At 43.7% G+C, this 27716-nt stretch overlaps 2 protein-coding genes across 4 annotated transcripts in view; one reads left to right on the forward strand and one right to left on the reverse strand.

The window, feature by feature from the left end:
• LOC146987151 (RNA-binding protein 38-like) overlaps positions 1 to 27716 on the reverse strand; it is a 212487-nt gene that overhangs the window by 75639 nt on the left and 109132 nt on the right. The gene's annotated exons all lie outside the window — the stretch shown is intronic.
• Positions 1543 to 24762, forward strand: LOC146987164 (inositol hexakisphosphate kinase 2-like). Of its 3 annotated transcripts, XM_085776190.1 has the most exons (8): positions 1543 to 1630; positions 5364 to 5424; positions 7334 to 7473; positions 19297 to 19803; positions 21616 to 21850; positions 22325 to 22503; positions 22855 to 23030; positions 23153 to 24762. In XM_085776190.1, exons 4-8 carry the CDS (start codon positions 19530 to 19532, stop codon positions 23900 to 23902), a joined length of 1614 nt encoding a protein of 537 aa, XP_085632316.1. In that variant the 5' UTR covers positions 1543 to 1630; positions 5364 to 5424; positions 7334 to 7473; positions 19297 to 19529; the 3' UTR covers positions 23903 to 24762. The 3 variants fall into 3 exon arrangements, with proteins under 3 accessions (XP_085632316.1, XP_085632317.1, XP_085632315.1); XM_085776191.1 differs by lacking the exon at positions 7334 to 7473 and having other exon boundaries at positions 1574 to 1630; XM_085776189.1 differs by lacking the exons at positions 1543 to 1630; positions 5364 to 5424; positions 7334 to 7473 and having other exon boundaries at positions 19056 to 19803.

Genomic DNA, 27716 nt, shown 5'->3' on the forward strand with positions numbered 1-27716 from the left:
GATCCACTGGAGACTGACACTCACAGGTGCACCAGACCAGTCCACAGTTTACGCGCTGTCTCTTTGTGAACCTCCGAAGTCTGAAAACTCACACGCATCACATTCACCAGGTCTTACGCTTCTGCAATTTCATATACTTTCCCCCTTGAGTCACAGAGGTCACAGAGGTTAATTATTTAGGTTACGAAATGTTCCATGCCGACATGTGTCAGCCGAGCAGTCACACTTTCCAATGACAGTATTGTTGTGTTTGCCATCCTGCTTCTGGGGTGTGAATGAGAATCATTGTCAGTGTGTATTTGAGCATGTGTATGTTTTTCCTCACAAGGGTGGTGCATCTGTGGCTTTCCCACCATCTGTCAAAGGCCTAATAAATGAGGAAATTGAAAATAGAAGCTGAGTAATACATCGAAGAGAGAAATACTGTATGGCTGGGTCAGCTGAGAGCCAGCTCTTCAGGACCCCCCCCCACCCCTACACACACACACACACACACACACACACACACACACACACACACACATACACACACACACACACACACACACACACACACACACACACACACACATTCTGAAAAACCTACTGGCAGGATTGAGTGTCCCTCTGAAGCATTTGTCTATTGATATCTGTCTGGAGCCCGGCTGCTTGTGCGTCCCACTCTCTCTCTGCAGACTCAGGTTCATGACCTGTTATATAACCCTGTTCCTCACCTATTGTGGGCATGATTGCATTTTCTTTTTCGTTTTCTCACAAAACATGTAATCACACCCAATCAACCATTTTGTACTGCAAAAAGAAAGTTATTTTCCCCATTGCTTTGCACAGATGTCATGCTGTGATGATAATATATACATTTAAAAGCTTTTAACTTTATTTATAACAAAAATATTTATAAGTAAAAAAAAAAAATGGTCCAGGTAGAGCTGGTGGCCTTTTCACAATGTTGGGGGCTGTTAGGTACACCATACATTTTGAATTACAAATTTAATGGAGAAGAATCATTAAATTAACACTGCGTTATTTTATTGTTTTTAAGAGGTACAGGATGCAGTAGTAGGCTACTAAATAAAGTAAATAGGCCTTCAAGTTGTACTAAAGAGCAGTTTGCTTGTTGCAAATTTACTTCATTAAGTTCCACATCATCAAAGCTAAGGATAAACCAATAACTCCCAGAGGCCCCAGGCCTCCCTGTCGCTCAAATGCTGCAACTTGACTACACATTTAGGTAGATAATTCAATTACTTATTGGAATTATGGGCCTCCATAATTAGCTTCCACTCTCCATCTTTTGGTCTTGAGGAAAGACCTAATTTGAAAAGCTTTTGTTAAGCCCCTTATGTGTGAAATGTCAGAAAACAAAGGAAAATACCAAAGTGTATATTACTGAAAAATATTTACGTCTATAAAAGTACAACACAGCCAAACCAACTTTCACTCGTGTCAGTAGAAGTCTAGAGATCCATGTTCAGCAGCCCCCTCCCTCAACACCACCCCGCTGTTGCTATGACATCCAAACAGCTACTTCCGCAACAGCGGACCAATCAGCGTCCTCGACCGACACCGGAAAATGCACACTTGAAAACGAAGTGGGCAACTGAAAAGCCGAAAAGCGGAGGTGGAAGAAGAGGTAATTAAAGAAAATTACACTTTTATATTGCAGCCACATTTTTATTTTTTAGAGAATTAAACTGTACTTTACCACGACTATCCTGTGAGATAAGGTGACAGGTGGCTCGGTTGAAATGCGATGTCGTTGAAAGAGAAACAGTCACCCAGCCAGCCAGCGGTGTTAACGGTGCTGTGAATAACGTTAGCATCAACGGCTCGGTGCTTTTAAAGAGCAGTCTGCTGCCGTCTAAATTAATGCTAGGGGCTGCGTGAAGAGACAGACACATTAATACGGTTATCAAACAGGCAGAGCGTGGTTATACAAAGTCAAACACTGTTTATTGAGGAGAGACTGTTTACGTGTGAGCGAGAGCTATTTGTTAAACCTTTATCTTTAAAACATAACGTCTTTACTGGGCTCACATGAGACTCTATTTTGTTGTCAGAGGATCATCAGTGTCTGTATCACAATCTCAATTTTACTACTATGGTAACTGAGTAAGCTACCAGTTGAAAAACACAGAAAACTGTTCATCCATTACAATTTCCCAGTGCCTAACACAACAAAGGCAAACCACCTTTTTGTCAGAAGAAAAGTCCTAACTGTAAACAAATTAAAGTACAATCACACAAAACCGAGTAAAGCAGCAAGTTATCACACTGCAGGAACTGAAAACTAAGTGTTTGTAAAATTTGCTTACAAAATTACTTTTAAACATTTTTTTATTTTTTTAATCAACTCATTGTCTAATTGACTAACTGTTTCATCAGCTCTAGACAAGCTTTTATTACATACTGGCATATTCTTACTACAGATTTTTTTTTAAAAGTTGGGTAACTACTACTAAATGGGTTTCAAATGACAAACTAGCTACATGTGGCTTTTACAGAGGCTGAATTTGGATCCTGGAGTTTAAAAAAAAATTAAAATTCACCTCAGCTAGAGAACATACTCCCATCACATGAGACCTTTGAAAGCCCCGGGATCTCCTCTTATGGCTAGGACTATTCTTTAGCACTTACATAACACTGGATATGGAGAGGATTCCCCCTCACGCAAGTGGCTTCTGACGGGCTGGGCTGACCTCCCCCCTTGCTGTGATAGTGCTCTGTCACTGGAAACTTAAGCCAGGTGGTTGCATGAACGATGACAAGCTGTCTTCTGACTGAAAATAAATTTTTAGGAATACATATTTCACAGGCACTTCTCATTTTCTGTTGCACAATTTCTTTCTTCACTGTAAAATGTTTAATCGTATGTATGATTGAATACAGAGAGACATACAGAGTCAATGTCAAAAAAGAGAAATATAAATAATCAATGGCTTTTTAAGATCACAACATTTTGTTTTCTATTGAATAAGTCTTTAATAATCAACATCACAAGTGAGCAAATAAAGCTTATTTAAAAATGATTACCAACTTGCTGTGGCTCTTTTCCTCTTTGGCATAACCCCCGGTGAGGTCATATGCCGAGGTGGAGAGTAAAAGGTAAACAAAGTTAACTCTTTAAAAGCAGTAGTGGTGTGTGTGTTGTTTATTTGTATCAGGGCTCTGTTTAGCCTCTGGCTGAAACCGACAAAGGCAAACAACCTGTCTATTATGATGTTGATCAGGCTGTTGGCAGTTCGTCCTGGTTGACAGACCAATTAGAAACACTCTAAAACATAAAAACGATTAAAATAGAAGAGACGGGATGGTACTTTACTTGAGAAAAGAGGCTGTAAATGCTGTTCCCATTAAAGTGATACGATACCTATGCTATTGCAGGGTTTCTGTTTTGGGAAGATGAATTTGTGCTTGGTAACAAAGCACACAGCGTGAGCGTGCTTGGCAGGTTAGGCATTGACTTGTATGCACTTTTAAATATTTGAAGAGATGGCACAGTCATTTGTATTTTTGCATAACAAAATTTGACCTTTCTTATTGCCAGTTTCACATAATGTCAGCAGCATCGCAGCAGTTCTTGTCTTTGTTGTGTCTCGTCTTATTCTGTTGCCTTACTGGAGCTGCAGTAGGGCTTCGGCTTGCATGTCCCTCTGTCTGCTTGCTTAATGGCATGCAGATTCTTGCACTCAGTCATTCAGCCCCTGTTAATCTCCCGGAGGTCTGATGTGAGAGCTCTTATTACACATGCTCATACACACTGCCATTTTTTCTGGCATTGTGCTAACTGGGATTTAGGGGCTTTAGCTTGAAAAAGCCAAACAGGGTGCTTTTTTAATGACATGGTTTTAATGTATCCAGGCTGATTTGTGATTTTGTGTACTGTGTATATAGGATGCACTTTTTATTATCACAGACACATGGACACATCCTTGACTTCCAAGTGTATGAGGTCACACTGAGACGACGAGTAGTTGGCCCAATGAGCTCTAGAGAAAGAGACACTTGACATGGATATGCATAAGATGAAACCATATCAGGGATGTGGTGTGCAGAGAAAGTAACACCCCACTGGCGCCTCATTTGAGGCCTAAGTATCAAAGCGTGGCGTAGGCCTGGAGCCAGCTGCACTTCTTTGACCTTACTGAATAATTCAGGTACTTACCCTGATCCAGCAGGGTGACTGTCGGGGCGAGCGAGCGCTCTGCTACGTGACTGGACCTTGCCAGTTAGTCACCATCTCCCAGCCGTGGAAAGTGTGACGAGTTTTAATCCTGAGACTTCATATGATAATCTCCTCGCCATCTTAATTTGCCTTTGTAGTAGCTCTGGGCCCAGTTTGAGAGAGAGGCATGGTTTCCTCGGCCTCCATAGGTCGGCCTGTGCCAGGGAAACCAGTTGGGCGTAGAGAACGAGAGTGTGGTATTTGTCATTGAGAGGACGCTAAGTATGAAGTCGTTCCACTTGATGAGTTGCCGTGGCACAACCCTGGCCTGTTTCCATCTACATTCCTCCCTCTACCTCACATCCTACCATCCAGGCAGACTCATTAAGTGCCCCCTTTGTTGAGGGATTACTGAGTTTATATTTAACCTCTGTCAGTGGACTGTCGAAGCACTTGTTGGCGCTGCCAGTTCACTTACAATCCATATCTGTGTCCATCTGGCGTCTGATCCCTCCGGTGTCTCTGCACACTTTTAACCTCTCTCTCTCTCTCATATCTCTGTATTATGAGGATTTATTTTCTTGCTCTATAATAGAATTGGGGTGCTGCTTTATCCACTCTGGTCTTCTATTATCTATTTCTGCCCTCGTAGGACCTATTTTCTCTCTGTGGAGTCTCCAGCTGCATTTTCACGTGCACATCCTGAATAGAGAATTACCACTTCAGGGGGTTCCCATTAATGTGCTGCATCTTGTTAGTAGTTATCACATTTTTCTGAAATTCTTGTGCGTGACTGCACTCAATGTGTGTGTGTGTGTACATCATGCACACGCGGGCACCTTTTATGCCTTGTTTGACACATTTATTCATTTATGTGTGCTGCTGTGTTTGGGGAACATACTGTTCCCTTCCCACTGGGCATGTGAGAGTTTGGCAGAGTGAATTTCTAATCTGTTACTGACTCATTGAGAGTGCAGTTTTGGGGTTTGGCCTCTGGAGAAGAGCACTTTAGCAACTCCTTCATGGTGAAACGCTGCCTGTCAGGGTGGAAGAGGTCAGTGGCATAGAAACAGCCATTTCTATTTTTGGGTTTTGGTTTTTGTTTGTGCCTGAGTATGTGTTTAATCCTGTTGACCTTTGTTTAGCAACATATGACAGTCATAACTCTCATGGTCTTCATGTGATTCTGCATGTTTTGCAGGTGGACGGAGCCCACAGGGAGTCGTCCTTCAACACACTAAGCCGGAAGTGTTCATCTTCGGGTAGGACAAGACCCCACTTAATCCTCACTTGGCTGTCTTCTCGCTCAGCGAATGTACTTGTGTTTTATTTTCTGCCATCAGTCTTTCCGGTGTCTTCCCTCTGGGTTTTATTCTCCACCTATACCACCATCTCACTCTGTCTCTGTCCCTGTCTCAGGTGTGGTGTCACTAGGCCAGGTCAAATTAGAGTTACGTAAATCCAGTTTGGACTGCAGTGTTCAGCCAGCATCCCAGATCAGATATAGCGGCCTGCCCTGCTACTGTGTCCTATGTGTAGCTGTTCTGCAAACGTCCCTACTAGGGTGTTAAAGTGAGCCGCTGTTCTATTATGTTGTAACTAAACACCGGCAGCCAGTGAGGAAAGCATCTGGATGCCAGATATCATCCTGGCTCTGTGAGTGGGACATTGCAGATGGATTCGAGAGAAAGTCGGGATGCCCTGTTTTATGGCTGAGATAAACGCCTCACAAACACGTCAATAGGGGGAAAGACTGTGGGTCTGATTCTGAATCACTTGCATATAACCCTCTGTTTGAGTTTCACCTGCGTGTCCAAGTCTAATAATGTAATATCATGTGGAGCCAATTTGAGTGAGTTATTTTTGTAGCCTGTGATGCCATTTGGCTTACTTAGCACTATTATTCAATACTAATGACATCGAGTAATGAATTGATAATAAGTGCAGAAACTTAAAATGTTTTGGTGTTTACAGTGGTAGAGGGCTAAAGTCAGAGAGGAACTAAAAGAAGAGGTTTGTGTGGCCTCAATAAAGAGTGCAAGCTTCTTATATTGTTATATTAAAGGGATACTTCACCCAAAATCAATAATTCACCAAATTTCTACTTACCGTCATGTAGTGCTGTGCGATTTGGACAAAACTTTATATCCCGATATAGGTAATTTATATCCTGATAACGATATACATACGATATAGTATTTTCTCTTAAAATCATATATGTACAGGGTTTTTCCTGCATAGATAATTTGGTGGCGGCTGCCACACTAAATATCTCACCGTCAGCTCACAACTCACGAGTCAGTGTCTTTTTGTTTTTTTTCTCTGGCTTTTTGTGCATGCTGCTGCGGCTGGCAACAGATTTTCATATAGTAATGGCGGCGGATAGTGCTCAATTTTGAATCGGCCAAAACACACACTATGAAACATCCAAATACCTCCATACTTCTCGTCAGTACTGACCCAACTGTCCTGAAGCCACGACATGAAAAAGTTGTTCGTAAAAAATGTTTATCTCTGTTTTTAGTGGCTACGTGAGATGCACAAGATTTGCTGCGAGATGTTCGTTTGTCGCTGTAAACCATTGGATGTATGATGTAAACACTAGGAGCTACTGCTACAACAAGGCCAAAAACAGAGATCAAATAAAAAATTTTCTGAACAACTTTTTCATGTCACGCCATTATATGAAAATCCGTTGCCAACCGGACCCCCAAAAGCGTTTCGTTGGCATGACGGTGAGTAGAAAATTGTTGAATTATCTATTTTGGGTGAAGTATCCCTTTTAAAATTCAGGTGTCATACCGCCCCCATTTGTGCACATACCAGTTCAATGTCACAATGTAGGTCGGCCTTTGCTTGGTGTTAGTAACCACAAGGGCCTTGAAGAACCTTCTTTGCTACTTTTTTTTCTTTCTGTGATAACAAATTTTCCTGTAAATCTTGTAACAGGAGTGGCCAAGTTGTAATCTGGTTGCAGTTTATTCTTGTGCTTTCCCAAAACACTTGTTATTTGTCTAGCCCATGAATCATGGGGGGGGGGGGGGGGGGGGGGCTGTGTGTCTATATATTCTACATGCAAGTGTGCACTTTTTTTATGGCAGTGTTAAGTTGAAGAAGCTTCAGCACTCTTGCAGGCTATACCATTTAGCTTTCTCCTTTTTCTCACCTCAGGTGCCCTTCAGTCAGGCCAGGCTTACCCATCAGCACCCACTCAGGAAACCATCCCCAGGCACTACCACCGCAAACCCCAGCAGTCTCTGCAACCTCTCCACCACCCTGCTCGTCTATCACCTGCACTGATCACTATCCAGGTACAGAGCTCTAGTTTAGGAGAATGAGAGACAGAGCGAGGGTATTTAAATTTTAACGGAACTGGGGAAAGAGAGGTCAGTCGGGGTACAGCAGTGGAGAAACACTGTGAGGAAAAAGTACATGACGAGATCAAATTGTGTCCAGAAAACTTTCCTTCTTTACGTATCAGCTGTAGTTGACTGAATGTTGTCTACATCACATCTGACTACTGTGTATGCCACTGGTTTGAGAGGATGAAGTGTTATTATGGGGGATAAATGCTGCCATTTAGGGAAAGATTGAGGTCTGGATGTTCACTTGACAAAGGGATAGAAATGAGGTCTGCATTAGTGCAGCAAGGGGTGTAGATTTTGTCTGAGGGAGGGGGGATGGGGGGGTGGGGGGGGGGGTCTTCAGAGGGGGATATGGATGGGTTCCTCTGTAATCCTCTGACATGTGCGCTCTTCCTCACGTGCACACACAAGCACTGCAGTGCAGAGCTGTCTATGGCACAGAAACACGCTGCACTGCTGCGAACACAGCCCACTCGGCTCCGTATCGGCTGCCAACATCTCTGCCCACACACACACACACACACACACACACACACACACACACACACACACACACACACAGTAAACACACCATGCATTTCATCACAGACCGCACTATAAATCACCTCACTGTTTTCCTACCTGGGGGCTATAGTGAAGCTATGTGTCGTCCCAGTCATCTTTTGCTGCCCCACTGAAATGCCACAAAAAACTTCACCACACTAGAGGTGAGTCATCCTGCATTTTGATAGTAGTGGGTGGCTGCATTAACTACACAAATCATTGATGATCTGCTTATAGTTTTTGCAGTTTTGCATTAATCATTGAAATGGTTCTTTGTGTATTTGCTCTAAAAAAAGATAAATTATATATTTTTAGTGCCTCAGTTTTGTAAAGTTACCATATAAAGCAGGTTGAATAAGGGATAAATCAACACAAATTAACACGTGTTGTTGAACACAAGCCCAGAGAAGGACTTATTTCCAATGTGTTTTTATGAATGTTTACGTTCCTTACTGAGATGCTGAGTTCAGATGCAGCCTGCCCTGCAAGCAGAGTGAACAGCAGAGTCAAGTCAGTCAGCAGAGTGCCACAGTAGCACACGACTCGTGCCTGCTAGCCCCGAGCTTCTCCTCTTCCTGTCACAATAAATAGACTTTCTAACTTTCAGGTGCATATCCATGTGTGTGGCACAGTGTTTGTGTGTGTGTCAAAGAGTCCATGGACTTGAGGTCAGTCAGTACCAAACCTCTGAGTTGCAGTAACTGTACGCTGTCTTAGAGCCTTATATTACCGTATTATGTTTTTGCACGTGCGCTGGCTTTTTCCAAGGATTAATATTTATCTGGGTAGCAGTCAACTGAGGCTGTGACTGTATGCCTTCTGCATGCATGCTGAGTTGATTTACAGTATTAGGTGTCCTGGACGAAGTAGTTGCTCGTCTTCTCACCATGATGATCACATTTCTTCTAATATGATGAAGTCAGGTTTCAACCCATGGGTTCATATTTCTCCCAGTCTGTCCCACGTGGGTCTCGTTCTTCCTTGTTCCTTTCCTGATCTTAGCCCATCCAGTTTTCCTTTCAAACACCATTTTGTCTTTATATTTGCTTGCTATCTGAAACGCCTGGCTATTTTATGAGAACGGCTTTGTCCCATCCTTATAAAGACAGACAGAGATGCACAGGCCTTGACAGTGTAGTGCTATCAGTGGCCTGTCCTTTTTGGGTAAGAAATAACTGCATCCAAATTCTGTTTTGGCGAGGCACAACAATGTGAGTGTCTGGAAAGAGCTTTGGTTTGGAGAGTTACACTGAGGAGCCGGGCATGCCATTGTGTTTAGTCAGTCATTGCCCAGCTTTTTATAGTATGTGATAAGGTGTATGAGTGCTGTTATTTATGGCGACAGAGGTGTGTGTAGTTATATTTGGTGTGAGAGATGTGTCAACGTGCTAAAGGATATGCGCAGCCCTCCATCGGTCACCTCACCTGAGGTGACAGGATGACGGAAGCTGACACACTTTGGAGGTACAGAAATGTAAAGGATGCACGCACACACATGACCAAACCTCCACAAACAAGTGTGCAAACACACACATACTAACCAACTTGAGCATGAGACCCTGTAACGTGACAGCTCGAGGTGTCAAGTAGACTAGAGAGCCCCCTGTTTTGATTACTCTGCTTCTCTAACACTGCAACAGTTCCTCCACAACACATGTTATTATCTTCTTCTTTAAGAGCAGTTTCTCCTCATCCACATGGAGGTCAGACCAGTGTAGTAAGTAACAAAGCCTCCTGTGCTTGTTTGAGACTTGATTTGCTTTTCTCTTCAGATCATGGTGCTGTAGAAATCCAAAAAAGACAAAGACTCAGGCCTATCTTTGTGGTTTTCATTCAGCAGCATTTGCAAATAGTCTCAGCAAATACACAGAGATCACTGGTCCCCACAAAGTGACAGTCTTGAGATGAGAACAATCCAGTCTAGTAAACAAAGATATGGGAGTATCCTCCCCTGACTGACGGCTGGCAGGATGCACAAACAGGTAGCTCTAAGTTTTCAGGAGCCAATAAGGAACTGTCGCTTAGCAACAGACAAACATATACCTGGTCTGCACACTAATTCGTTACTTTGTCCAGACATTACTTTAGGTTTACACCTATATCACCAGTATCCAGGCCTCTCTCCACCCCTTCATCCTCTTCTGACAACCACGCACCATTTAAATCAATTGTTATTTCTGGAAATATATTAATCTTTGCATAGTTTGTTCCTTTAATTACAACCAGTTGTATAACAGCGATTAACGGTTAGTGGGACACCTCTAAAGTGTAGTGAGAATGACCAGACAAAGAAAATCCACCTGCTGGAATGACCTAGTCACAGTTCAGACCTTAATCCAATAGATAAGCTGTGGAATGACTTGAAGAGAGTCGCTCACATCGAACATCCTAAGAAACTGTCTGAGCTGAAGCAGCTCTGGAGGAAGAACGGGCCAAACGTCCTCGTAAACATTGTGCAGATCTGAGTAGCAGCCACCAGAACGGATGGTTTGAAGTTACTGCTGCCAAAGGAGGTTTGACCAATTATTAAACACATCTTTAGAATAGAATATCCTTTATTGTCATTGTCGCATACAACGAAATTTCAAAAATACCAAACAAGATGGTGCAAACATCAAGATAAATACAAAAGGGACTGTAAAAGAACATTAAAAAATAGCAAGCTAATAAATAATGTTAACAAAACAGAGTAAAAAACAAACACCCAACCCAACCATTCAATCCGCTGAATTGCACGATCCCATATTGCACTCACATTTTATGTATGTCCCTTATTTTTATGATAATAAAATAATAGTATAATACTTTTTATGATGGAAGTGTGATTGGATTTGGAAACATGGATGGATAGAATGTGTAGTTGCTATAATATGCAGATAACATACCATGTCATTCTTTAATTTTACTTTTACTTTAATCCGATGCGCCATGCAATGCAATACACCTGGCACTTTAAACTGAGTGCACTTTAGGGCACCGTGCAATACAACTTGGTACCCATGTACTCCTGCACTTTAGCACCTGTCACTTTGGCCCAGCACTTTGCACCTTGCACTTTATTTCCCAAACTGTCCAGGTTCCATTGCTGGCCTGATTATCTGACCTGTTTTTTACCTTGTTGTCTGCTTCGTCATGTCGTGTATATAACTGTGTTCCCCTGTTACTGTATTGTTTTTATGTTCTGGGACTCCGGATGGAAATTAGCATCGATGCTACAATCCGGCACATTTACATGTTCTTATATGTACATTGATGTGCACTGTCCCAGTCAAATAAACAAATAAAGTAAAGTAAATTTAATAATGGCAAAGTGCTGGCTGTGTAATCTTTAGGGATGTAAAACGTAGGGAGAAAGCTATGGACTATCCATTCATAAAATCAATTACTGCTGGATGGACAAGCCACAAGGCACAGTATTCAAAACAAACACATCCACCGCTGGCCTTGGTCTTTGCCACTGCAACATGTTGTGTTTTCCTCTGGGCTGGCACGCTTTCAAGTGTCCTCCTTGCTGTCACATGTTAAACCGTGGACAAGGTGTTGAATATTGTTGACATGCAACTTTGTCAAGGGCCCTATGGTCAGGGCTAACAGAACGCAGGCTTCGGCCCCAATACAGCAGAGTTAGGAGCCTGACTCTGGGCTTGTGATACTGATATGTTGACAGGTATCACTTGCTCCCACAATGTAACCCAAGTCCCTGCCAGTCACAGGGACACTTTAAAAGGCATCTGGGTTGACCTAACCTTTACCTGCCCGCAGCCTTGCCTCGTCCAGGCTAGTCTGACATGAAGGAATCCATGTGCATACTATCTCGCTAAACTGACTGCATGTTTTATGGGCTGATGTTTGGCGATATCAGCAAGAGCAATTTTAGAGCAGAAACAATTACATCACATTGTTTCTGTTTCTGACACTCCTCTTGTTCTCTGCGATTTCGTGGAAAGACCCACTCACTCCTCTCTTCTCATAGTCTGCACAACTGTTGGCCACATTTTGTGATGAGAATAACTTGTTGTTTTCCTCAAAGTAGAGTTGCAGATGTGATTTTGAGCACGGTCTGTATGTGTGTGTGAGGCAGTCAGCCAGAGGTTTTTCTGCAACCACGCCATAGTGCTGTCAGGGTGGAGAGGAGACTGCTCTGCATGTGCTATCTATGTAACTTCCAAGAAACTGAACTAAAGAGTAGGGGTGAGCCAATCGTCTTTGACCTTCCTCAGCTGCAGAGAGGGAACACGGCCAAATGGCCATGGAAAAGGAGAGCGACAGAGCCAAAACAACATAAGAATTAAAGGTTTGACGTGACTGTACAGTACACTTTTCCGATTTGATACACATTAGTGTCAAAAACAGAAAAAAAATCACACTACAGGGGCCTCATTTTATTCAATCCAGTACTTCTTCTGCCTCACATTGCTGTCAGTCCATGGAGAACATTTCCTTTCTGCATTTAAACCACGGTGTGTTGTACTCCATCAGCAGTGTAAGAGCCGGTTTAGCTGTTTTGCTTCAGACGAGAGCTGCATTGTATCAATGGACCGTCACCGAAGTCAGCTGAGTCTCTGTCTAATGATTCTTAGAAGTGTGGACAGTTCAAGTATGTGACAAAGCTTAAAATCCAGGAAGTGCGTGACGTCCACATCCCTGTTTCCTGTACAGTGTCGCTGAGTCTTATAGCTTTATAAGTACTCCTTTAATTCAATGACTCACTATCCAGTCACAAACTTTGGCGCAGGACTGGATTAGGGGTTGCAAGGAAGATGTCCTTATATAGTCTGAGAGGCATAGTTGATCCTATTTTCTTGTCAAGCCGGTATTGTTTTTTAAATTCATAAAGATCAATATAGACAGGGTTTCTCCAGCTAACTCCTTAGCATGAATATAAAGACCATGTGGGAGAGCGCCCCTTGCTCTTGGCAGTCTGCTCTAAATGACTGGCTAATTAAGTCCTCTGTCCCCTTTCCTCTTAGCACTCACAGCTCCAATCCTACCCTCCCCCCAATTTTCGAGCCTGCTCCAAATCACATTGCTCTCAATTGCAACCCATCTTCCTTATCATCTATCTTCATCTTTGGTGTCCTGCCAAAGTTTGTTTCAGACAGACTCCACCTTCTTCTGTATGACGAACCTCCAGTATCTTAGATTCCAGTTTCCTTTTGCACTTTCCCTTTTTCTTCAGAACAGCTATCTGGATTTGTTATATGTAAGGACTGTAGGATGGATGGATGGATGGATGGATGGATGGATGGATGGATGGATGGATAGATAGATAGATAGATAGATAGATAGATAGATAGATAGATAGATAGATAGATAGATAGATAGATAGATAGATAGATAGATAGATAGAAAATGTTCAGTATTGTTATCAAGTTTAATTGACAGGTTTTTAACAATATTGGTAACAGGGATAGCTCACTAAATCATGTAAAAGACTGATTTATTCAGGACATTGGGATATTTTTAGAAGTGCGCTTCATTTACCAGTTAATTAGGCCAGCGATTGGGCCAAAAACCTGGTGTACTCCCTTCATCATTATCCACTCTGTCTCTCCTTATCTCCCCACCTTTTTCCGTTTCCTTTTCCTTTGTCCTTTTGACATCTTATGCTCCCACTGCAGGAACTGACTAGAGATGTCAGACAGGAAACTGGTCCAGGATAGGTGTGTATGTGTGTGTGTGTGTGTATACGGGTGGGATGATGACCTCATACAGAAACCCCCATCCATTACGCAGGCATGCACAGTTGTCACACCACGAGGCAGTCTTGCCCCTTCTTGAGTGGTCAAAGTTATACCATGTATGGCATGAATCTACAGGCTTTAATGCAATCAAATAAGTATTCTAAACAGATTTTTTATTCATATTATTATCATCATTGCCAGCATTTGATCAAATCTCTGTCATACAAGTTTCTAGATGTGTTTACGTGCACAGTGGAGACAGAATTGACACATATGTGCTGTTGTAATGCTGAGGGTATAGACAGGAACTGTCAACAGGGTTTGGACAGCAGCTATGTGACTTCAGCGGTGACTTACATGGTGGCAGCCACCGAATTGTTTCCCCCCTGTGTTTATTTGTCTCTTTCACTTGGCATGGGGCACACTGCGCTTATTAATAGCCACTCCACAGCCCGAATTGCAGACAGCGTGTGGTATTTTTAGTGGGGGCTTAGGTGTTTGGTGACCCATGAGGATTTGGTTAGTGGGTTTATCTGGCGTGATGTGAGGTGATCCGTCTGGAAAATGACCCTGCAAATCACCGCACAGGTAAGATCAGCCTTTTTCCACTTACCTCGCGCCAGGTGTCCGGTCCAACAGGGGGCGGGGTGTGTTTCTGTGTTAGTGTGTGACCGTAGTAATTTGTTTTTGTGTGAGGATGCTGTTTTGATGTCTGGTGGTGGTGATGTTTGTCTGTGTTTGTATGTGGCTGTTGTTGCGTATGTGTTGCTCTGTTTCTGCGAGTGTGATGCTCATGAATTGTGAGCATGTCACATGAATATGCATGTCACATGAATATGCACATGAATATGAGTCGACGCACGTATCTCCTTGGCCACTGCGTAAATCAGACAGGTAAATCCAGACTCGTGCCACCTCATTCAGATTATTCATCTCATCCCTAAATCTTCTAAGGCTCTCACAGGAGAAAAGGTCAACAGCACAAAAACAACAACAAAACAACCAGGGAAAATATTGAGAAGATGCACAATGTCTGTTGGAGACATTTACTGAATGTATGAAGTTATTTTAAGTTTCTGTGGTGTTTACTGGAGGTGCACCCTCATGCTCTTTGTTACTTTGCCCTTCACATACCTCTCTAATGCCTCCATATCTCCACTCCGTTTTACATCTAAATTCACTCAACACCTCCATATTAGTCTCCTCCTCCAATGTCCATGGCCACACAAGGGCAAAAGACAAATTGTACCCACCCTTCCTTCCTGCACTCCCCTCACGTCCAACAAACATCTCCCTCTTCGCAGGTCGTCTTAATACAGATTTAGCTGCCAATTACATTTCTAGGACGCCTGAACGTGCTGCAAAGCCCTCTGGAGCTGCTGCGGCCTTCATTCAATATAACATCGACCCACTTGATAACCTCGGTGACTTACCTGCTCTCACTCCGGCCCCTTTGCCGAACTGTTGTTGTTGTTGACAGATAAAAGCTTACAGATTAAATCTGCTAAGTGACCCCTTTGATGTCAGTGAACGTGTTGATCACGGCAAGGGTGTTGAGACAGTTGTCTGTATAACTTGTGAGTCAGAATAAATCTCTAAATATATTGCAGATCATATTGCACAGTTGGAAGGTATTTAAGGTAGAGTATTATTGTAATGCAGGTGATGTGCAGGCTTAGTGTTTAGCACTCAGTCATGTTTACAAGGATAAAGATGGATCCAAGTGTTATTATAAAAATAGACGCTGCAAGACTTTATTAGCAATTTTATTGGCGATAAATTGCTGATAATTAGCTCATCTAGCGATAACTGCTGTTTCCTTAAAGGGGAACTATGCTTTTCCGCTGTTTTGCCAACCCTCCTCCCGGCCATGTGCATTTGTTTACAACGAAGCCAGCGAGAAAACAATCAATAGAGCGGTACACAACGTTATATTTCATATACGACGTTACGATGTGTATATTTGTGTAGTCTTATCTGTCATAAACAAGAGATCATGGGTTACAGGGCACGCTTGTGTCACGGTGCTGGTCGGCGCTAATCTCGCAAGGTTGTTTTTCAACCAAGAGACGCTGTATTCTCCCTCCTAACAAGTTACATGTCATTTATTAAACCATCAGAATTACTGCATCGTAATTGGTGGCCGTGGCTCATCCAAATGTTCTTGAACCCTATTTAGTCCTGATGGCTGTTCCTTCAGTTTATGAATTTGGCATAAATGTGACATTGTCAAGTGCTTTTATAGGTCAATAAGACTAGAAAAGGGTTATGTAAATGCAGTCCATTTACTATTGTTCATAACATTTGCATGGCAACAGCTGCAGATGAGCATTGAATAATGGTAGCTGAGATGCTGGTATGTAAGAATGCAGCAGTCCTCAGCTCTGTAAATGTATTAACTATTATTGGATCAGTGACCTCAACTGTGAGCATCTCTAGGTTTTTTTGAAGGTAACAGTCCTTGTGACTCTCTAGTATACTTAATAATACATTTTTAATATGGACATTTCTGGAGCCAGCTCAGTGTTAGTTTCCTAATTGGACCTGAATCTTTCTTGTTGTCATAGAGGAGACTAAACTCTCACTGGTTTCATCGGCAAATTTGCTTCATTGATGTGTCTTGATAGACTAATTAAATTCTGTCCTCTTGCTTTTGTCAAGGCTAGAAAAGCTCTGATCCTGTCAGGAGCCGCGTTCCTCTCTGCACGTCTCTTGTGCTGGATTCCAACTTTCTGTTGGCCGCACATGAGATTGCGACTGGCATGCGCCAGAGTGGCATTGTGAAAAGCCCCATGCTAACTGCCCCATGCCGTACGTGGCCCATTTCTTTCAAGGTCATGGCTTTCACATCCCTCTCCCCGTTCTTTTTTCTGTTTCTCAATGTCATTTCCTTTGGACTCTTTCTCTAGTGTGAGCTACAGCGGTTCATCATGCGCCTGTTAAATTCCTCCGCAGTCATTCAAAGGTTTACTGCTCGTACCATAAATCATCTATTGTTTGTTTGAGTTATTACATTCATGATGATTCCTATTGTCCGTGCCAGCTGGACTGTGAGCTTGTGGATGTCGATGAGATGTAATGAGCGCTTGAACTCTTACGGCTTCAAATAGCGTGTGTTGTTTTTCAAGGTGGATGCAAATTATTACAGTCCTTTCTGCATGTTCTGTTCTGAGCAGTTCATTTGTGTTTTTCCTCCCTTACGTCACTCGAACTCTGTATCATTATAATGTTTTAAATGTTATCCTGACTTTCAAAATTGGTCTCTTTACATTGCAAACTATTTGTCTTATACAGCTCTCTGTGATTGCATATTTTAGGGACAAGACCTCTGTTGTTTGTTGTGTTCACCTGGACTGAAGTAAAAATAAGTGATCACAGGGAATGAAAGGTGACAGGATGGAGCTTTCACTGCTGAGCCCTTGTTTTCTTGTTAGAGTGGTCTATTAATGAAGACGCTCACTGAAAAAGATTTCAGAGCAGGGACATCATGTTTAGAGATGCCCTGGAGGAGTTGTAAGGCCCAACCCCACTTCTCTGTCCATGAAAAAACAAAGCTGTGGTTATGTTTTTGTTTATGTTTATGTACACAAAACATATGTGTATATGTATTTAAGTATAACTGCGGCTATTTCTTTCTTCCTCATCATGGCCTATTTTCCCCTTGTGTTCCAAGAGGCAGGATTAGAGAGATTAGTGCTGGGCTTTCTGACTCTGTTCCCTGCATAACCAACTTAATGTACAGTACACATGCACACATGCGCATTTGTACGTGTCGTGCACACACACTCATATATAAACAAAAAAAAAACTCAGGAGGATAGTATGTTTTAGTGTTTTAGTGATAATAAATTTACACCATAAACTCGTCAGAGTTGTAGTTTCCCCACTAGTGGTTTAAAGTTGGACTCACATGAATGTAGACGGCAGCGAGTGACTGGTTTAATCAGATGTTATTCTGCCTGCTATTATAATCTGTGTCAAAAAGGGCCGGGAGGGTGCAAGATGAGGATTATAGTTTCCAGTCTGGCCACAGCACGAGCTCTCAGCAATCCTTCTCACGTCAGCCCGTCTCTCCCCACCTCATCTTCATAACACCTCTCCTATTTACATCTTCATCTTCTACTTCATCCATATTCCCAAGGCAGGTACCTACACAACACAGACACAGTGCAGTAAGACTTTAAAACCTCACAACTACAACGTATACAATAGACAATTACAAAACAAGACACAGGCAGACAATATTATAACAAAACATTTTATCCCACAGTTAAAAATTTAAAAGATCAATGCATAGTATGTCAAGCATATTGCCAAGTTCCCTGGATATTGTGTTGATCTACAGTTTTGAACATAAATCGAGTAATTATTTATCGGCTATATATAATAAAATCCTGTTGGCTGCTATTTGTGTGCTGTCTAACAGAGACTGATTGAAGCATTAAATCATTGAATGCTTTTATATTTATTTTCAGTTTATTTTACATCACCCGGGTTCTAGCTGAAAGAATGAGGCTAAAATTGTCCAACATGCTAGAAGAGGACATGGAAATAACACATTGATTTAATGGAAAACATAAATTTAATTATAGTCAAAACTGCTGCTTGTGCCCTAATTATGGGGCAGTGATATTATAAGCCTATTAACTTATGCAGTCTGTCCTTCCTACATTTGGCAGCTGCAGCTCTGTTATTTTTATCCTGATCTGTTTATCTGTTTGTTTGTTTTTGCATTTTTCGAATGCATTTTTTTGTTAGTTTGACTTATCGAGGTGATGACCTCTTCTGAGTGACAGCTCAGTGTGGTTGCAGTTTTTATGCTTAATGAAGCCAGATGAAAATATATTCAGGGAATTTTGAGCTTGCTTTGTATCATAGGCCTTAGGTTTTATATAGTTAGCAAGTCCGTTGTGAGCTGTGTGTTAGTGTGCTTTGGATTGCATGACAGTCTCTGTGTTCCTTTCCTCCCCCTTTTCTATTCCTTTCCTTCCACATCACGTTTCACAAGAGGAAATTCTGCTGCCTGTTCTTTCAGGTTGTTAAACGCTGTTGTCACACAGACAGAAAAACAGCTGAGTTCAGCTTCACCCTCCCTCCTTGTTTTTATTCTTCTTTCCTCTCCCCCTTCCCTCAGACTCCCCCCTCCCACCACTATCTTTGTTTGCTTGCTTCTCTCCCTCGAGGGGTTACCACCCAACAACCTGCTTTGGAAGCTCCTGATTGGTGGGTTGCTTGTGACGGGGCGGGCCCAGTGTCAGGCTTGTGAGAGCTTTACCAGTCATGAGCCAGCTCTCAGCTGTTAGAGAGCATTCAGGCTGCAGCGGAGGCACGGGCAGGATCTGTCTCTGTTTGCTTTATCCACCGCTGCAGCACTAGTGCAAACCTCAACGTTTTAAGGACATAAAAGGACTTTCTGTTTTTTACTCAGCTACAAGAACTACCAGACAAGGAGTTGAAAAGGAATAAACACCCACTAACTCTCAGTTTTTTGTTCTGTTTTTCCCCTGCTTCCTCCTTCCTGTTCTTTGTTTTCGATCAGCAGAATCCCTGACAGCACAGACGAAGCAGATCTTCGTAACAACAAAGACCCGTGAAGGCATTGTGGGAACAACTTGCAAAAATCCTGCGGCATTCATGCAAGGCGCCAGGACTAGTCCTCTGCGGATCTGTTGTGCGTGAGTGAGCGTGTCCCTGCCAGATAGGGCCCCCACCGCATTGTGTGTGCGTGCGTTAGGAGGCTAATGCCCGCGGTAGTGTGGTCAGGGCCAGAGGAGGATGAGTCCGGCCGTGGAGGCTCAGGCCCAGGAGGCCATGAATGCAGAGCAAAAGCAAAAGCAGCAGCAGAACCAGCTACAGCATCAGCTGCAGCACCAGCAGTGCTACATGGAGAAAGGGGTGATGCTTGAGCCCTTTGTGCACCAGGTGGGGGGACATTCCTGCGTCCTGCGCTTCGGGGAGCAGACAATCTGCAAACCCCTGATTCCCCGCGAGCATCAGTTCTACAAGAGTCTGCCGGCCGCGATGAGGAAGTTCACCCCCCAGTACAGAGGTAAAGAAAACCTGCCTTTTCTAACCAGTGTTGTGTCGTGTTGTGTCGTGTTGTGTTGTTATGCATCTCTCTACTTGTTTATTACCATTGGCACAAGTCAGTGAAAACAGGTGTTGCAAACGCGCTTAGCATTTTTGCAGGTTCTACGTAAAGTGTAAATATAGGATTGTTAGGGAACAGAGGTCCCCACACCTGCTCCAGTGTTGTTTACGGGTTCTCTCCAGCAGCCTGTACCAAACTGCTCCACAGGAGGGTGCTGCTGCTGAGACTGCAGGTGGGCCTCTGCAAACAGGCCACGGTAACTCTGTGTCCTGTTTGCAGGGGCTGCACCAACACAGGTAAGTCGAGGCGAGCAGGTGTGAGGACATTTTAGTTTTCTGGTTGAAAATTATACATTGTCAGATTCTCCGTCGCTGCCATCCAGAAATTCATTCAGAGCCGCAGCTGTAAACGTCATCATCGGCACAGGTCTGCTCTGCAATGTCTTGGGATCTCTGCAGATTGGTCCTCGAACCTGACTGAAGCCACCACACCCTCTTCAAAAATGAAACGCACACAGTGACTTTAGCAAACACAGACTCGTTTTTCATGTCACATATACATGTCAAACATATTTCAACAAGATCTACAGGTTTTGTGAGGGTTCAAGGCCGCAGTGAGGTGAGTAGCATCGTTAAGGCCGACGTATAGAGGACAGACAAGAATCTGCAGGGTCCCAGGAAGCTTAGCAATGTGTCTTTATCGCTCTCCATCTCCTCCGACCACAGCACGTCCCCTTTTAATGTTATCACGGGCCGGTTCAGCTGTTTCCTTTGTGTCCCCAGCAGAGGAGTGAAAGGTGATACAGACGGCCGCCACTTTCCTCTGATTGTTCTAAAAGCCCTGCTTCAGTTCACCTCAGAAACACAGAGATACAACAAAAAAAAAATAAATCATGTGATCAGATCATGGGGTGATATTAAAATAGATTATCATCCCTCTCTTTTCTACACTGTGCCAGGATTTTTTTTTCATGGCAGCTTTTCGACCTCTTCATCTTGATTGTCTTGTGCTTTCTCTGTCCTTTTCTCCTCCACTTAATCATGGCTTCTCCTTCAGCCAAATTATGACAAACTGAGGAGGGAAGGGTGTGGCTTAATGATACTGAAGGAGGAAACTGAAAATTAGCTTGAGTTAATGTAATTGTAATGTAAGCTGGCTGAATTTTTGCTGTTATTCTGGCTTGTTTGTCATGTTCTTTGTCTGCTGAAGTGAGCACCTTGCCTACATCATACATCATTCGTTTTTCACTGCACATGTGGGTGATGCTTCATTTTGTCTGTATGATGTGTACTCTACTCTGCAATGTAAAACACATTTTTTTGTGTGGTAAAACTGTGATAAATAAACAGAATTCTGGCTGAAGTTTTGAATCCTCACACTATTTGTGTTTGGCCTATTATTTGTCCAACCTTATTGTGTGCTTGTTAGAATTAGACCTGCTCAAGAGAGATTGATTTGTTTCTGTGTATTTCCATCAGACAAGCTCCTCCTCTGTTCTTCTTTTTTTGGTCTTTCATTCTGTCTATTTCTGTGTTGCCTCTGAGAGCTCAGTCCCATTCTCTCTCGTCACTTTGTTCAAGTATTTTTTCGGGGGCGAATGTCTCAGAAGAGATGTGGGACGTACACAAAAGCCACTCTCTAAATATAACTGTTAAGGAGGAATATGAATAAGGCCTGATGTGCTTGTTTTGATTACCACATTCTCTTCACTGCTCCGTGACACCGATGTCTAACAGGCGTCTCTCTGCCGTCCTCTGTGTCCTGTCTCAGGTGTGGTGTCCGTTAGCTTCGAGGAGGATGAAGAAGGGAACCTGTGCCTCATCGCCTACCCGCTCCACAGAGACCCGGCAGCAGATCTGGAGAACAAAGACCCCTCGGTCGACTGCGAGCCCAAGAGCAAGATGCTCAAATGGGGCAAAATGGTGACCTCGTCGCTGCTCGTGGAAACCGAAAACTACGGCAAAGACGGCCGAAGCCGCCACTCCCGCAAAGACAAGGACAAGAGGTGAGATGCAGGGACATGTCCCAGCGCAGATAACAGCAACACTCAGGGACTTGTTACCATTATAAAGTAGATGGTGGGGGGGCAAAGTGAGTCACTTCCACACCGTTATTGAACTGAAGATGATGTATCGATCAATGCAGAAGTGTTACACAACCACAGTATATTTAAAGCAATGTCAAGTTTTCCATGAATTGTAAAAGCTCTTGTCTGAACATTAATCGACTGATGACGCACACGTTGTCTTACACATACAGCCTGAGGGAAAAACAGTCTCTAAATACAGCGAGCGAGTGAACCCTGTCCTAGGCAGTCAGAGGGAGGGTCACAGTCTCAGGTTTACATAACAAAAGGATGCAAGTCCGTGTGCAGGCTCCACTTCACATCCTATGTAACAGTTTACCAGCGACTACACAGATACTCAACTTTAACTCACAGTCATAACTAACTGGATCTCTCCCTCTCTGCTGTCTGCAGCGTTCACAAGGAGGACGTGGAGCTGGAGTGGCTGCAGCAGGCTGAGGTGCTCTACTGCAGACTGGAGCGCAGTCACAGTAACGCCGTCCCGCAGCTCAAACACAACCCCTGGAGTCTCAAATGTCACCAGCAACAACTGCAGAGGATGAAGGAGAACGCTAAACACCGCAACCAGTACAGTATCCTTTCACTGACGGACAAATGCCCCGTTGCTGTTTTTCTTTTTGAAGACTATTTTATTTGCCTATGTTCAGAGTCACAATAGACAGAGAGAGGATTAATTGTTGAGGGGTTTTAGGCCAGACACAGTTCCAGTTGCCACCAGGACACCTCAACACTAAGTCATTAGTGAGAAAGGAGTGTCTTTGTCTTGTCGCTTTTCTACAGCACTTACTTGTTACGACATTGACATGCCTGTGCATCGGCATAGACATAGGATAGAAGTCAGTGCACAGAAAAGCTTAGATTCTGTAATGAGTGTGTGAGGAGGGCGTGGTTTTTCGACTCTCTTCCTTGACTGAACTTCCCAGAATTCATCCTGCTTGAGAACCTGACATGGCGGCACACGGTGCCATGTGTGTTGGACCTGAAGATGGGCACACGGCAGCACGGAGATGACGCCACGGAGGAGAAGAAGGCTGTGCAGATCCGCAAGTGCCAGCAGAGCACGTCAGCTTCGATAGGAGTCCGTCTCTGTGGCATGCAGGTGGGTCGCTGGTAGCAGTTTGATTATTTGGTGGCGGGGGTCTGTACTTTTTTTTCCTTCACTGCCAAGTAAGACACAAAAATCAATTGTTCTAACTTCTTTGTGTTTCTCCGTCTCCCCAGGTGTATCAATCCGATACGGGCCAGCTGATGTTCATGAACAAGTACCACGGGCGCAAGCTGACCCTGCAAGACTTAAAGGACGCTTTGTACCAGTTCTTCCACAGCGGACAGCGCCTGCGACGTGAACTCCTCTCCCCGGTGCTGCGCAGACTCAGAGACATGCAGGCCGCCCTGGAAGCCTGCGAGTCGTACCGCTTCTACTCCAGTTCGCTGCTCATCATCTACGACGGCGCGCCGCACCGCAAACACACACGCCGACGCACTGAGGACGGACTGTCTGAAGAAGAAGAAGTAGAAGAGGAGGAGGAGGAGGAGGAGGAGGAAGAAGACGAGGAAGAGGAGGAGGAGGAGGAGGAGGAGGAGGCGGTAGAGGTTGAACCAGAAATGGAGGAGGAAGAAGAGGAGGAAGAAGAAGAGGAGGAGGAGGAGGAGGAAGGAGAGGGTGAAGTAGCAGGTGCGTTTGGTTTCCATCACAGCTCCTCCACGTCGAGTGACGTCAGCAGCAGTTGCTCCAGCAGCTCCAGCAGCAGCAGCAGCAGCGGGGGCTCAGGTGTCGGTCAGACTCGTATGTCGCGCTCGGACCCCCGCAGCCCCGTGGTGGACGTGAGGATGATAGACTTTGCCCACACCACCTGCAGACATTACCGCGAGGACAGCGTGGTGCACGAGGGCCAGGACAGCGGCTACATCTTCGGTCTCCAGAACCTGATCACCATCATCTCCGAGCTGGAGAACCACAGCACAGCCTAAAGACTAAACAACGCGACGCACACACACACACATCCAGACACAGTGGCACAAAATAACACTTTCAATGAACTGTGGAGGAAAAGAGGAGGACTACAGAAGAGGGGGGAGGTTTCTCCTCTCCTCGGAGTAGCTGGCCTTCAGCGGACCCCCTTCTCCTTTTCCTGCCGTTGGTGCTTCTTGATGTTCCTGTCTTGTGTGTGTGTGTCTTGTCATCGAGACATGAAACCGACCTGCAAATAACAAAAAGAGCCATCTGTGTGACTGATGCAGTGATTTACCTGTTGTCATCATTCTGTTTTAACCCACTTCACTCGTAGGAGAAAGGGTAGGCAGCAAATTAAAGCAGTTTCAAGTCAGAGACGGTAGAAATGTTTTTTTTTTTTGCTTGTGTCCGATTCCAAAGAAAGTGTCAGCATTTTGCACGCACAAACATGCACTTGAACACATTCTGCTGAACGAGTGTGTGTTTTTCGACTGAGACAGGGCTAGAGAGAGCGGGAGCCGAATGCGTACGAGGACAGAGTCGATGGGAAGGAAGGTAGAAAGCTCACACCCTCCATTCTTCTCTTTAGCCTGTTCATTCTGCCATCCTTCTTTGCTCATCTTCACTCAGAGAATATATTCATATAGGTATCAGAGACAGATGATATAGTTATTTATTTATTTGACATGTTTCATAAAATAAACTAAAAGTAAAAAAAAAGAATGTGAATGGAGAGTACTACATTCCATGTTATTAATGTTACAATAATGATATTAATAAATATTGTTATTTGACATGTTTGGATACCTCTATCTTGTATATCTGTGTTGTCCACAGTTTGTCGGAGGAGAAAATTAAAGACTTTGGTTTGTGCTAACGTCTGCGTCTGGTTTTATATTTGCTTGTAGAAAAGAAACAATGAAACAAATACACACACAGACATCATCAAACGAGAAAGTGTGTAAATAAATGATGAACCAAGTGTGCAGAATAAAGCTCAGGAGCTTCAAAGAAAGGAACCACAGATTTCCTGTTTACATAAAATGTAAATGATAGTTTAATAGTAATAAAATGTCATGTAAATACCCAGGACGTGAGCTCAGCTCCTGGGTGTGTACATGTGTGTGATGTTGAGGCAAATGTCCTCTTTCTACGACCCAGTCAGTATAAGCACATGATGAAAGATTAATTAATAATGCTGGAAAGTATGATAGGATTGCAATTCAATATGTTGCCCACTCCCACCACCTGCTGTGCAGAAAAATAACCGGAGCGCATGCCGAGCCCGAGGCCTGAGGTCGTACTGTAGAAGCATCCATCCCGTAATGTTGTGGAGTGCAGCCAAAGACACACGAGTCCCCAAACCAACACTGTATCTTTAGATTTGTTTCCCTACATCTGCAAAAAAAAATGTATCAGGACGCAGTGATGTTAAAATAGAGAGACATCGGAGGAGAGGGAGAGGAAAGTGTGTGTGTGTGTGTGTGGGGGGAGGTTGTTGTCCGGCTGTGAGAGAGGGATGACGGCACCCTTTTTGGCGGCCTTAGCCAGTCCTGGTCATCTCCAACCAGTCTGAGGCAGACGGAGCAGGCGGAGGCATGTGCTCTGAGAGTCTGAGAGCAGCAGCAGCAGCAGTGGGTTTCTTAGAGAAGAGAAGCTATTAGGCCGACACAGGCTTATGTCAACAGAGCACACGGGCCATTACCACTGGAGTGTGTCCCGTCTGAGGAATGTACTGACTGTACCACCACGGGCACGGACATCACTGTGACACACAAGTGATGCTCTGATGTAAAACACACACACACACACAAGTTATATATGTTCAGACCTGGTTTTGACATTTTGTTTTGAATGTGTGCTGTACACTCTTACACACAACCAACCACACACTCACATTACTCTGTTACAGTGAGATCTAAATATCACTTCTATCTAAACGCACACGGAGGCTGTTTTATTCTGGGTCCTTGTCGCAGCAGATATTGGTGAGAGAGTACATCACATTGTGAAGGCCGTGTGCTTGTTTCAGTTAATGCTGAAAATAGTGACCTCCTGCGTTTCACCATCTGTCACATGCTCGCAGGGTTTTGGACATGAATAGGTTGTCTGATGATGAGGTCTTACATATACACACACACACACAGACACAGACACACTCCCCTATAATGAGCTAGTATGAGAAATCAGACAATGTATTGGAAACTGGGTGTTTTCTGTGGCTTATGTGTTGAGAACAATTGAGTAAAATACAATAACACAGTAGCGATTATCTCAAGTGTGTCATTAGTTTACTGTGTGGGTACGTGTCCTTATTGTTTATATAGCTACTGCATGTTATTTAGGTCCTGGCTCATTCTGTGTAATCCCATGGTGGTTTAAGACAGTACAATGAAAGGTCAAACTATTTACTGTAACCCAGTAAAAGGCTTGACCAAGCAGACAGACACTAATCTTTAAGAGTCTAGGTCAGGGTCGGGTAAGAGGAGGGGGGGTTTATGAGCACATACTGTCTTTACACCCCCAGTATTTACCATGTTTAATAGACTGTCAGAGATCAGCAGTCAGTCCTCGAGCACGCAGGACATTCATGTGATGTTTCTGTGCACAAGGATAGAGAGATTGATAGATGAGAGGATGGAAAGATGGAGAAAATAAGCTCCTCCATCTCCACTCTACTGGGAAGAGGTGGCGGTGGGGGGGTGGGTGGGGATGGTAGTCAATATTGCGTAACATTTTCAGGGTCAGTGGGCTGCTTTTAACCATCAAATTGATCCCATTCTGTCATCGTGTGCATATGTACATTACATTACATTGCTATAGATTCACTGTTAAGCTCTGTCTTAAACCCAACCTCTACCGCTCTTAAACACGTGTGTGCGTGTGCCTGTGCCTGTGCGTGTCCGTGGCCCGTTGCTTTTGTTGAAGGTTGCCACTGCAAGTAGAGCAGTTGCATAACAGCAGTTAAAATCGCTATGGCAACTGCAGCCTTTTTTTTTCCCGGGAATGAAATAGTGTCATAGTTTTTTGGGCCACTTGATCCACACACCACACACCACACCACAAACCTCCGCCCATCATTGAGATGTTAATACTCTATCACTACTGACTGAGTTCATTCATCACAAAGCTGCTCCAACATCCAACGTCATGTCAGTCAAGGTGAACTACACGCACAGACATGATGATGATGATGATGATGATAATTAAGGACCAACAGTCGCTGAATGAGTGTCACCTCAAACACAACAATCATCCCCTCCCACGCTCACTGTGGTTCTCTACCATCAAGTCATTATCTAATAAGTGTGAAGCCCCGGCTCACACACATCACGATGCATTTAACTATTTCAAAGTGTTTCTGTCATGCGGAGGGAGGACAGAACAGGCCGGGCCAAGTGTGTATTTCATTACCTCAGCTCTAGTTTCCCTCTTGGCCGTTTGATGTTTATGAGACTCGTCCTTGACTGTCTCTCAAACAGAGACATCTGACAGGACACGCAAACATCATGGGGGAAAAAACAACACCGCAGACCTCTATTTTTATATTTGGTGGTTTGCATTTTTGTTTATGTGTGTGTGTTTGTGTGTAATTGTGTATTCCATACCCTGTGTAAACCCTTTTTAAAATGTTCTCAACCAGTGAATATTTGCATGAAATCCTGATGGATGACACATAATTTAAGCCTAATTCCCTCTGGCATAAAGTTGTGCATATCCTGTCTTGCACAGCAACACACGGATATCAGGGCATCTATTTTTTGGTGGTGGTGGTGGTGTTGGGGTGATTCAAAGGTGAAATTGGTCAGCTAATCTGCATGACTTGAAGAG

Source organism: Trachurus japonicus, chromosome 5, assembly GCF_045865225.1.
Source record: "Trachurus japonicus isolate A0001 chromosome 5, Traja_1.0".
In the NCBI taxonomy this organism is placed as follows: domain Eukaryota; kingdom Metazoa; phylum Chordata; class Actinopteri; order Carangiformes; family Carangidae; genus Trachurus; species Trachurus japonicus.

Bases quoted from the DNA above. Each gene is read 5' to 3' on its own strand.
- LOC146987164 (XM_085776190.1), top strand. From the start codon at position 19,530: ATGAGTCCGGCCGTGGAGGCTCAGGCCCAGGAGGCCATGAATGCAGAG. The intron at 19,804-21,615 runs GTAAAGAAAACC...GTCCTGTCTCAG, and splicing joins GTTCACCCCCCAGTACAGAG to GTGTGGTGTCCGTTAGCTTC. The intron at 21,851-22,324 runs GTGAGATGCAGG...TGCTGTCTGCAG, and splicing joins CGCAAAGACAAGGACAAGAG to CGTTCACAAGGAGGACGTGG.